The sequence below is a fragment of the Eucyclogobius newberryi genome, unplaced genomic scaffold, assembly GCF_026437365.1.
Source record: "Eucyclogobius newberryi isolate DKJ021-1_F unplaced genomic scaffold, fEucNew1.0.hap1 SCAF_8, whole genome shotgun sequence".
NCBI lineage: Eukaryota > Metazoa > Chordata > Actinopteri > Gobiiformes > Gobiidae > Eucyclogobius > Eucyclogobius newberryi.
In genome coordinates this window covers 22,894,697-22,907,622 of record NW_027316500.1, presented here as the reverse complement: position 1 = coordinate 22,907,622, position 12,926 = coordinate 22,894,697, and the positions used below count along the sequence as shown (strand labels likewise).

General features: G+C 36.6%; 1 protein-coding gene across 1 annotated transcript in view; it reads left to right on the top strand.

Moving 5' to 3' along the window:
- The window catches only part of sorcs3b (sortilin related VPS10 domain containing receptor 3b), a 125,358-nt gene extending 113,281 nt beyond the window's left edge, over positions 1-12,077 (top strand). The window contains exons 26-27 of the mRNA XM_072436846.1: positions 7,088-7,329; positions 11,822-12,077. Coding sequence (XP_072292947.1) covers positions 7,088-7,329; positions 11,822-11,886 — 307 coding nt within the window. The 3' untranslated portion in view covers positions 11,887-12,077. The remainder of the gene's footprint in view (positions 1-7,087; positions 7,330-11,821) is intronic.
- Positions 12,078-12,926: the final 849 nt, after the last annotated feature.

Sequence of the window (12,926 nt, the reverse complement as noted above, 5' to 3'; positions counted from 1 at the left end):
AAGTTCAGAATGTTTAGTTGGATTTGTAGTGCTTGATAAAATAAATTTTCTCATTTTGGTGCATAACTCGTCCAGCATAACATTTGATGTATAGATTTTCAAAACAAATCCAAACATGTGTTGTGGCTGCAAGATCATTTTTAATCTTATGGCACCGGTCAAAGTTCAGGACATCCATTTGAAGCTCCAGCACATCTAATCGATCATGTGGTGGATCCAGAGTGACGGGGCAAACGCCTCTTCCTCTTTTGCCCATAACTGTTTTGGTACTTGAGTTTTACCGATGTGGCAGAGACAGTCATGCTTGAAATGTGTGTGGTGCAGAGATGAAAGTGACAATAGAAACTCACATAAATGTAAGAAAGTGTATTATTAAGTTTTTCATCATGTGATGTTTTCATTTAGAAATAAGGTAGTTTATGTGTAAAACACCCAAAATTGCACATATTTTGGACATTGTCTATGAATTAAAATTGTTTGGTTAATTTTGTTGACATATTTTGGATATTTCAATTTAACCAGATAATAAATCAGGCTTATAATTAAGTTCCATTAAAATCTTGTTACGTACTAGATACAGAAAGTAGAGTTTGGTGTGTGCAGGTGCTACTTAAAGTGGAGATCTTTATGTCCCTTTTTTTATTACATTTTAAGAAAACAATCTTTTGAAGTTGCAATGTCCCATATAAATCTTTGGATTAAATGAAATAATACATTTTTATTTGAAGCAGATTAAACTGTTTTGTTGTGTCCACAAGAAAGCTAATTGTGAGAGAGCAAACTGACTGTCTTACCTCAAGAAAATTCATCTCGATGTGACATAAATGTGTCCGGTTCAATGGGCGATCCCTGATGAGAAAGAAAGAGTTATGTGGCGTAGAACTTGTGGTTTAACACGGTAGTGCAAGCCACCCTCGTACTTTCAGAACTTCTGTCCTCTAACGCCCGGTGTCTAACGCCCGGCGTCTAACGCCCGGCGTCTAATGTGTAACTCAGGCTCCAGGCTCCGAGTGGAGTCACTGTAGTTGCACTGGTTAGCTGAGGCCGCTAAATGCTAGCGCTGTGAACGTTTGTAAATGGAGAGGGAAATGGGGAGATATGGTCTAGGTCGGCTGTTACTTAGAATTGCTTGTGTTTACTGTTGAGGAATGCTCACTTTGTGACCAAGATTCTAAAATATCAGACATATGAATTGCTGCTCCTCATTGGTCAAACACTACTAATACACACGTGTTTGAGACGGGACTCACACATTGCATATGGACAAAATCATGCAGTGGACATCCGACTGGACATCTGGGGGGGTCTGGGGGTCGACCCACAGAAAATATTGATAGGAATTGCTTGCATTCTGGTGAATTTTAAATGTACTATTTTAACAGGATTTTGGCTCCTTTGCAGCTCATGCTGCTGCACATGGCGCTGCAGGGCTCAGTGCTTTATCCAAGCGCTGAGACCAACAATGTTTTGGAAATCCTTCAGGAGCTGCTCAAAATGTGGCAGCGCGCTATAGGCTGGAGACCCCTGGTCCACAGCTGCTTAGACCGCTCTCTTTTTAACACGCTATATTTACATAATATACAGACCTTAGTAGACATGCACTAAGTTATCTTGCTCACTATAAGATACTTAGTTATTGATGTATTCATGCTGTGTTATTATTAGTTATTGATGTATTCATGCTATTATTGCTGTTATTGATGTATTCATGCTGTTATTGATGTATTCATGCTGTTATTGATGTATTCATGCTGTTATTGATGTATTCATACTGTTATTGATGTATTCATGCTGTTATTGATGTATTCATACTGTTATTGATGTATTCATGCTGTTATTGATGTATTCATGCTGTTATTGATGTATTCATACTGTTATTGATGTATTCATACTGTTATTGATGTATTCATGCTGTTATTGATGTATTCATGCTGTGTTATTATTATTTATTGATGTATTCATCAAATCAAATCAAATCAATTTATTTTTGTAAGGCCCAAAATCACAACAACAGTTGCCTCTGAGGGCCACAGGGAGAAATGAATCAACAATGTCTGTGGTGGCGATGAAGTCAGACAATGTCTGTGGTGGCGAGGGACGATGTCCCAGGGTCCTCTGTCCTAGACTCTCCTTCTCGGCCAGGAAAAACTACAAAAAAACCTCTTTGGGAAAAAAGCGTAGAAACCTGGAGGAGTTCCAGTGAAGGAGAGATCCGACTCTCACAGACGGACACAAGGAGACTGGAGCTGGACCCACTCTTCAGGCAGATGAGGGACCGTCTGAGTCGAGCTGGACCCACTCTTCAGGCAGATGAGGGACCGTCGGAGGCGAGCTGGACCCACTCTTCAGGCAGATGAGGGACCGACTGAGGCGAACTGGAGCCACTCTTCAGGCAGATGAGGGACCGTCCACACAGGGCAGGGACCACTTCACCAGGGGAGGGGCATCTGGGTCCACAGGTCCTCAGGAGTGAGAGAAAGAAAAGAAGGCGGTGAACAGTTTGCAAGTGGAATCAAAAAATAAATATTGTTTGATAGCATAAGTAGTCAGAAGAAGAAGAGGATAGTGCTCAAGCTGTCATACTTCCCCCAGCATAGTTACTCCTAGGGCAGCATAGCTAAAGCTGTGGGTTTATGTTTCTGTTCCTAACTACTCTGACCATAAGCGATTTCGAAGAGGAACGTTTTAAGCCTGGACTTAAATGAAGAGACTGTGTCAGCATATTTAACATGGGTCGGGAGCTGATTCCATAACACAGGAGCTTGGTAGCTAAACGCTCTACCTCCTACAGTACTTTTAGAGACTCTTGGCACCACCAGAAGGCCAGCATTCTGAGAGCGAAGAGCTCTGTTTGGATGATATGGTTCTATAGCATCTTTGAGGTAGGATGGGGCCATGTCATTTATGGCTTTGTAGGTCAAGAGTAGAATTTTGAATTTGATTCTAGACTCGACGGGGAGCCAGTGAAGAGACTTCAGCACTGGCGTAATGTGCTCTCTTCTTTTTGTTCCTGTTAGTAATCTTGCTGCTGCATTTTGAACCAGTTGAAAGCTTTTTATGGAGCTTTTAGGACACGCTGCAAGCAGGGAGTTACAGTAGTCTAATCTAGTCGTTACAAATGCATGGATAAGTTTTTCGGCATCACTTTTAGGCAGGATTCTTCTGATTTTGGCGATGTTGCGCAAATGGAAATAGGCTGTTTTACAAGCTTGATTTATATGAGCTTTAAATGAGAGCTCCTGGTCAAATAAGACTCCAAGGTTTCTTACAGTAGAACTGGAGGCTACACTGACATTGTCCAGTGTGACTATCTGCTCAGATAGAGCGTCTCGTAGATGCTTAGGGCAAAGCACAATGACCTCGTTTTTTTCAGGGTTAAGAAGCAGGTAGTTTAGTGTCATCCAGGTTTTTATCTCCTTCACACAAGTACTAAGTCTGTCTACTTGATCGCTCTGATCAGGTTTCATTGATAAATACAGCTGAGTGTCATCTGCATAGCAGTGGAAGTTAATGCCATGCTTTCTGATAATGTTGCCTAATGGCAGCATATAAAGAGTAAACAGAATTGGACCGAGTACCGAACCCTGTGGCACACCGTAAATTACTTTAGAGCTTGGTGAGGAGCTCTGGTTTACATTAACAAATTGGAACCTATCAGATAGATAGGATTTAAGGAGGGCTGTTCCTCCAACACCTACATCACATTCTAACCTCTGCAGTAGAATGTTGTGGTCGATGGTGTCAAACGCTGCGCTGAGGTCCAACAGAACCAGGATTGAGACCAGTCCATCGTCAGCGGCTAATAACAAATCATTTGTGACTTTAACTAGTGCAGTTTCAGTGCTGTGGTGGGCTCTGAACCCTGACTGGAAAACTTCAAATAAGTTATTGTCCTGCAGGTGGCGACAAAGCTGTTTTACTACAACTTTTTCAAGGATTTTAGAGACGAAGGAAGACGTATTCATGCTATTATTGCTGTTATTGATGTATTCATGCTGTTATTGATGTATTCATGCTGTTATTGATGTATTCATACTGTTATTGATGTATTCATACTGTTATTGATGTATTCATGCTGTTATTGATGTATTCATGCTGTTATTGATGTATTCATGCTGTGTTATTATTATTTATTGATGTATTAATACTGTTATTGATGTATTCATACTGTTATTGATGTATTCATACTGTTATTGATGTATTCATGCTGTTATTGATGTATTCATGCTGTGTTATTATTATTTATTGATGTATTCATGCTATTATTGCTGTTATTGATGTATTCATGCTGTTATTGATGTATTCATGCTGTTATTGATGTATTCATGCTGTGTTATTATTAGTTATTGATGTATTCATACTGTTATTGATGTATTCATACTGTTATTGATGTATTCATGCTGTTATTGATGTATTCATGCTGTGTTATTATTATTTATTGATGTATTCATGCTATTATTGCTGTTATTGATGTATTCATACTGTTATTGATGTATTCATGCTGTTATTGATGTATTCATGCTGTGTTATTATTAGTTATTGATGTATTCATGCTGTTATTGATGTATTCATGCTGTTATTGATGTATTCATGCTGTTATTGATGTATTCATGCTGTTATTGATGTATTCATACTGTTATTGATGTATTCATACTGTTATTGATGTATTCATGCTGTTATTGATGTATTCATGCTGTGTTATTATTATTTATTGATGTATTCATGCTGTTATTGATGTATTCATGCTGTTATTGATGTATTCATACTGTTATTGATGTATTCATGCTGTTATTGATGTATTCATGCTGTTATTGATGTATTCATGCTGTTATTGATGTATTCATACTGTTATTGATGTATTCATGCTGTTATTGATGTATTCATACTGTTATTGATGTATTCATGCTGTTATTGATGTATTCATGCTGTTATTGATGTATTCATGCTGTGTTATTATTAGTTATTGATGTATTCATGCTGTTATTGATGTATTCATGCTGTTATTGATGTATTCATGCTGTTATTGATGTATTCATGCTGTTATTGATGTATTCATGCTGTGTTATTATTAGTTATTGATGTATTCATGCTGTTATTGATGTATTCATACTGTTATTGATGTATTCATGCTGTTATTGATGTATTCATGCTGTTATTGATGTATTCATGCTGTGTTATTATTAGTTATTGATGTATTCATGCTGTTATTGATGTATTCATGCTGTTATTGATGTATTCATGCTGTTATTGATGTATTCATGCTGTTATTGATGTATTCATGCTGTTATTGATGTATTCATACTGTTATTGATGTATTCATACTGTTATTGATGTATTCATGCTGTTATTGATGTATTCATGCTGTGTTATTATTATTTATTGATGTATTCATGCTATTATTGCTGTTATTGATGTATTCATGCTGTTATTGATATATTCATGCTGTTATTGATGTATTCATGCTGTTATTGATGTATTCATACTGTTATTGATGTATTCATGCTGTTATTGATGTATTCATGCTGTTATTGATGTATTCATGCTGTGTTATTATTAGTTATTGATGTATTCATGCTGTTATTGATGTATTCATGCTGTTATTGATGTATTCATGCTGTTATTGATGTATTCATGCTGTGTTATTATTAGTTATTGATGTATTCATGCTGTTATTGATGTATTCATACTGTTATTGATGTATTCATGCTGTTATTGATGTATTCATGCTGTTATTGATGTATTCATGCTGTTATTGATGTTTTCATGCTGTGTTATTATTAGTTATTGATGTATTCATGCTGTTATTGATGTATTCATGCTGTTATTGATGTATTCATGCTGTTATTGATGTATTCATGCTGTTATTGATGTATTCATACTGTTATTGATGTATTCATGCTGTTATTGATGTATTCATGCTGTTATTGATGTATTCATACTGTGTTATTATTAGTTATTGATGTATTCATGCTGTTATTGATGTATTCATACTGTTATTGATGTATTCATACTGTTATTGATGTATTCATACTGTGTTATTATTAGTTATTGATGTATTCATGCTGTTATTGATGTATTCATGCTGTTATTGATGTATTCATGCTGTTATTGATGTATTCATACTGTTATTGATGTATTCATACTGTTATTGATGTATTCATACTGTTATTGATGTATTCATGCTGTTATTGATGTATTCATACTGTTATTGATGTATTCATGCTGTTATTGATGTATTCATGCTGTGTTATTATTATTTATTGATGTATTCATGCTATTATTGCTGTTATTGATGTATTCATGCTGTTATTGATGTATTCATGCTGTTATTGATGTATTCATACTGTTATTGATGTATTCATACTGTTATTGATGTATTCATGCTGTTATTGATGTATTCATGCTGTTATTGATGTATTCATGCTGTGTTATTATTAGTTATTGATGTATTCATGCTGTTATTGATGTATTCATGCTGTTATTGATGTATTCATGCTGTTATTGATGTATTCATGCTGTTATTGATGTATTCATGCTGTGTTATTATTAGTTATTGATGTATTCATGCTGTTATTGATGTATTCATGCTGTTATTGATGTATTCATGCTGTTATTGATGTATTCATACTGTGTTATTATTAGTTATTGATGTATTCATGCTGTTATTGATGTATTCATGCTGTTATTGATGTATTCATACTGTTATTGATGTATTCATGCTGTTATTGATGTATTCATGCTCTTATTGATGTATTCATGCTGTGTTATTATTAGTTATTGATGTATTCATGCTGTTATTGATGTATTCATGCTGTTATTGATGTATTCATGCTGTTATTGATGTATTCATACTGTGTTATTATTAGTTATTGATGTATTCATGCTGTTATTGATGTATTCATGCTGTTATTGATGTATTCATACTGTTATTGATGTATTCATGCTGTTATTGATGTATTCATGCTGTGTTATTATTAGTTATTGATGTATTCATGCTGTTATTGATGTATTCATGCTGTTATTGATGTATTCATGCTGTTATTGATGTATTCATGCTGTTATTGATGTATTCATGCTGTGTGTTTAGGAAAATCCCTTGGATCCACGTGCAGACCGAGGACACTCAAGAGAAGGAGCCAGAGGTGATCAGCACAGTCAACCCCAATGACAACCTGTCCAACCTGTCCACCATTCCCAACATGTCCAAAATGTCCAACATGTCCACCATGTCCACCATGTCCACTATCTCCACCATGCCCAAGGTGAAGCTGAGCGACTTCCCCTGTCAGAAGGAGCTGCTGGAGAAGGAACTGGAGGCACGTAGCCGAGGTAACGCTTCAATATTTACTGCCCTTCAAACATTATAAACCTCTTTAGTGCGCACACATGAATTTATGTCGCTGCATGTTGATTTCAGGTTAAAAAGAATTACGCAGACTCCTTTGTGTCTGCGTTCAGTTGATTTATGTACGAGCTATAGTTGATTTATCACCCCGACGTTAATAAAGGATTTACACTGCGGATGTCAGCGCGGAAACTGATTCTGATTAACATTTTACCACCCTAAAAACACATCACCGAGCATCTGTTAGCGATAAGTTCAAAGTAGCTCTGGAGAATGCTAGGACTCTCTATATTCCACTGTACATCGGACAAATGCAACTTCTCAGCTTGACGGGTGAACTTTTTTGATGGCTCCGACTGGCACGGCGCTTGACGTGTTTCCGATGAATAGCATTGAGTTGACAGAAACGGCGTTGCAGCGCTCCTGGCAGATATGAGGGCTGCCCGCGTGCTGCGTTTGTGGTCACTCAGCAACTTTTGGCTATTCTTCACTTCTCAGCACGTTTCCAGCCGGGCCAGCGCCGACGTGAAACAAATGAGGTGCGTTCAGGAGCTATCAGAGGTCTTTATTTACAAAGAGAGCCGCAGCGTGAGGGCTTTGATTGGAGGCCCTCTAGATTAAAAATAATTGACGGCCCGCTGGTTAAAGATTGCATTAATGTGCAGGGCTCGGCGGGGCTCCCTTGGAAGCTGTTTTGGGCGCGCGCCAAAAGGTTCGTCAGCGTGTGGAGTGTTTAGACTTTGATATTTCCCTTTATGAAGATGACAATGGATTCAAGCTCTTGTAAAACTATCCCTGTTTTTTCACAATAACAAGACGAATATAGATGATTTTTAAGTATTGTATTGCCTTTATTTGAGTTTTACAGACGACCTGAAAACCACTGTAGGTTAAAACGCAGGGAGAGCGATTCAGTGAACTCCGAACCGATGTCAAACCAATGGGCTGCAGTCAAACCTGTCGGACAGACGTATTCTTCCTCTAAACCACCAAAAATCTATATGTTCTCTTCTTCAGTCCTAGTTTAATTCATGCTTTAAACCTACTTAGGCCGCAGTTATTTTATTACTTGGTTTACGGATTTCTTCTCATGCTCTCCGCAGGGACGGAGCCGCTTCGTCCTTGACTCACGCAGGATTTTGACGAAAAATTGTTTCACTTAAAACTTATCTTTTGACTTAATACCGCTTTTTATATTTCATTTAATGCTATTTTGCCTTGTCGGCGGTACTTTATAAAAAAAAAATTATAATAATTTATTTTATTTATATTGTAGAAATCAACAATCTAAGTGCGGCGGATCCGTAAACCAAGTAATACAATAACTGTGGCCTTACTGTCCTGACCTAGTTTTTATTTAATTCTAGCTCCATTCTGGGATAGTCCTGGACCTGGTTTGTACTATTCTGGTGATGTTGGTGAAGCTGTGTGCGATTTATTTTCACAAAAATCCAATATAGAAGTTGTTTTGTTCTCATTATTAATACAGATCTGGTGTTGGGCATGTTTTGTGTGACCCCCAAACTGTGTCAGAAGTGGTAGTGCAGACCCCCTCAGGAAAATGCTGTCGGGTTTTGTGCAGCTAAAGTCTCATGGTCCTGAGCTCGACCACAAACTGGGTCAAAACAGTTTGATTTGAAAAAAAATAAAAAATCTGAATAAACAAAATCTGTTTAACCATGAACTAAATTGAAACCTGACACTTGACAAATATGGCGAGGCCGAGGAGGTTGTGTAGGTTAGATGTAGGTTAGTTTAAATGAACTGTGTAGCAGGCTGTGATTGGCTACAAGTAACAATACAATCTTTTCATTCTTCATGTTTAAAGTGAGACTGAGCTGTAGCTGAACTCACTACAACCAAAATATCTCCCAAATATTCCCAAAACATTTAAAAAAGTTCTTATTTTCAGTCAGTGTCTACTTACCAACTTTAATCATAACATTTTAATGGAAATGCCCGTCTTTTTCTCCTCTGAGTGTAATTGGATTTGCCAAATAAAAACCTGTCCATGGATTATTTTCAACAAACCACTAGATTAATTATAACACTTAAAACATTCTCTGAACTCTAAAACAGGTCTCGGCCGACTATTGAAACACAGATTAGAATACAGTACATGCTAAATTAGCTTTAGCAAAAGAAAGACGTTTTTATCAAATGAGAAATGCTCACTAAAAAGATGTTTTTTTGTGTCTGTCTTTTTAGAGAATTCATTTCAACATTTAAAGAAAAAAGACAAGATCGTGCTGCTTGAAAATTCGAGCAATCATGCAGAGATTTGCGGCGTGATTGCGACAGTCTTGTGATTGGCTTGAGGAGGGTCTGGCTGGCGGAGGAAGTATTAGAATAAAAGGAAGTGTTATGGGAGGTTATTGGGGTTATGGGCAGGATTCTCGCACTTTGAGTCTCCGTCAAGCCACTTCTGATTGGTGTGAGAGCAGCTGGAGATGAGGCGCCTGGAAGTGCGACCTGCGACCTACAAAGGAAGAACTTCTTTTGGGGGTTTTTGTATCCATGGACTGATAGCGTCGGTTTGGTGATTTCTGCTCGATCGCATTTGGTGGTGACGAGATTGTGTTCGACGTGTGGATATTAAAGGTCTAAGTAATAACAGTGTTGAGTTTGATGGGGCGTTACTGAATACACTCTGCACGCTACGTCCTTGGACAATATGAGCAAAGAAGGGGGGATGGTGACGCGGTCTTGCCCCACCGCCCGTCAGTTTGGAGATTCGAGGAAAGGAGATAGTCTGTACTATAGCTAAACACTGCGGGAATGAATAAAAAAAAACACTCTGGGTACATATATGAAGCACAAATAGCAATGTAAGAAGGTTAAAAGCTCTGAAAAGTCGATTTTGCATGTTATGGGACCTTTAAGATTGATTGTGAAATCTGAGATGCAGCAATAAAAGTAACAAAAGCACGATTAAAAATCCCTTAATTTGATCAAACTTTAATTTACTGTTATACTTTTTCAAAGAACTTTTAAATGTAAATTGTCACAGCGCAACAAATTGTTATTTTCAAGTCCATTTACTTGCAGATATTACATATTATTTATTTACTTCTTTATGTAATTTTTCATTCAACATGTACAACTTATAGTACAAAGAATAAGCATACAGCAGAAAGGAAGAGACGGAAGATAAACCTTACTTACTCTATACATTTTTTTCACATTTAATCTGAATTTCAAACACAATTTTCACTTTGTCTGAATTTACATATCCAACATGTCTTATGTCACATTCAACTACTTTCATTTTCAATATCTTAATACATTCTGCAATTATTTTGTTCCTATACACTTTTTTAAATTGGACACATTGGTACAATAATTAAATGTGTACTTTACTACTCTAATATTATAAGTAGTATGATTTTGCGGAGTTCAGGAGGAGATTTACGAGCACTCCAAATGGTTCAAAACCAGATTATATTTTAATTTGTGGTAGATTTAGGGATGATGAGGGGTTAAATTGCCCTGGATGAACTCTCCCTACATGAAATGAACTGCTCCTCTTCTCGCTAGATGAAACACCCTCTTTGATGTGACTTTGGCTGTTATTGAAATGAAATTGCTAAAGTAATAATAACATCAATCAGGAATCAATTAGAAATGATTCTGTATGTAAGTATGGTATATTACAGGAAATATCTCAGAGGAATAATTAGCAGTTATAGTAGATTATAAAGAGGAAGATGCAGGTGCTTCACAAATCACTGTATGAATCCTTAATGAGCAATGCAGTTTGGTGAAATTACAACACAAATTTACCAACGTCAACTCAATAATTATCACAATTGCAATGTATGTTTGATGAAGTGCAAGTACATTCATCTAATCTGAATATAAACTTAAATAAGTCAAATGTTGAGTGTTGAGTCTGTTACTAAACATCTGGCCACCATATGATAGAACCAGGTTAAGCATTTTCTGATTGTATTAATTAATTTAGAAAGTGAAGCATGAAATAGCAAGAAACATGGAAAAAAAAAGAGTAATAAATAAAACACAAATAAATCTAATCTAATTCCCTTATGTTCTTTCAGCAGTAACAAGTAAAGTGGCTTTTTAACATCAAAATAACCCGATGTGTCTTACAAATTCGAACCACTTTTTAGCTCAGGCTGAACAAAACGTTTCCTCTGAATGATGCATGAAATGAATCAATTTAACATTTCTCTCCCCGCGTGTCGCACAACCAGCCAAAGTCCAATTTAAAATGCTATTTTGGCCCTAGAAGTCATTTTCAACATAATTGTTTCATGATTCTTTCCTGTTTATCTAAGTCGGGGTCATCCACAGGTGATGGGCGTGTCACTCTCTGTGATGGGCGTGTCACGCTCTGTGATGGGCGTGTCACGCTCTGTGATGGGCGTGTCACGCTCTGTGATGGGCGTGTCACGCTCTGTGATGGGCGTGTCACTCTCGCCCACTGAGTTCACCTTCTGTGTTTGACCTTTGTAGGAACGATGGGCCGGAACAGGGACCGAATTGTGACCAGGGAATTCCCCAACTGTACCAACGTGTAAGAGTCAGCGTCCACTCTTCAAGTACAAAATGTTGTGTTTGAATTGTGATAAGACATTGTCGACATTGTTATTTATTATTGGTATTTATATAATTTATACATTTTATTGCATATATTACATGTATACTATCTACTTTGGTATTAAGAGTCAGGTTTTTGGCCACTACTTTGTAGACAATGAATGTCACACAAGCTCAATATTAAAAATGTTGGTCACTGAAAAAAGTGACCAATATTAAAATTATTACTGCGACAAATCATTTTTGTGTGTGTAGATTCAACTGTTTAAACACGTGTTGGTGTCACATTTAAATTGAGAGATCTGATATGTTCCAGCTTTGAAACATATCAGACCTCTTTAACCTTTAATACCACTTAATGCCACCATCATCGATTTTTGAGAAGCTTTAAAATGTATTATATATGTACAAAAATAAAGAAGAATAAAATAGGGGGGGGGGCTTATTTAATACAATAAACTAATATGACAAAATTAAGATGTGTTGGATACATAAAGAACTGAGCATAAATTCTTGGATAAAATTAAACACAAACTATATCCAAACAAAAATATAACATTGCAACAACAAATTTAAGATGACCATTATACCTGAAATATAATACTAGTATGCAGAATTGAATACTTTGAAGGCCTTACATTTGGCATTATTTCTATTCTTTCAAGACTCCCTGAACATGTCGCATTAAGCAAAAAGTATAATCTATTGTCAGTGTATAGTTTGGTCATATTTTCGTCATTGTTCCTCACTGCTCACTCTTGCCTTCACAAATGATAGTACTGATATTGTTTGGACATGATTCATTATTAATATCACAGGCCAACCCTCACGCAGCATTATTTGAAAGAAAAAGCCTGTGAAACGCTGGTAATGCACAAACCACATCAACACGTGTGAGTCTATTAATATCACACAAAAAAGACAGTTTTAAATTAATAATACGTGATTTCAGTCTCTAATTATCATTCTGTGCGCTGGAGGAAATGGGATTTGTTAAATAGGCCATTCCGACTTGTGAACG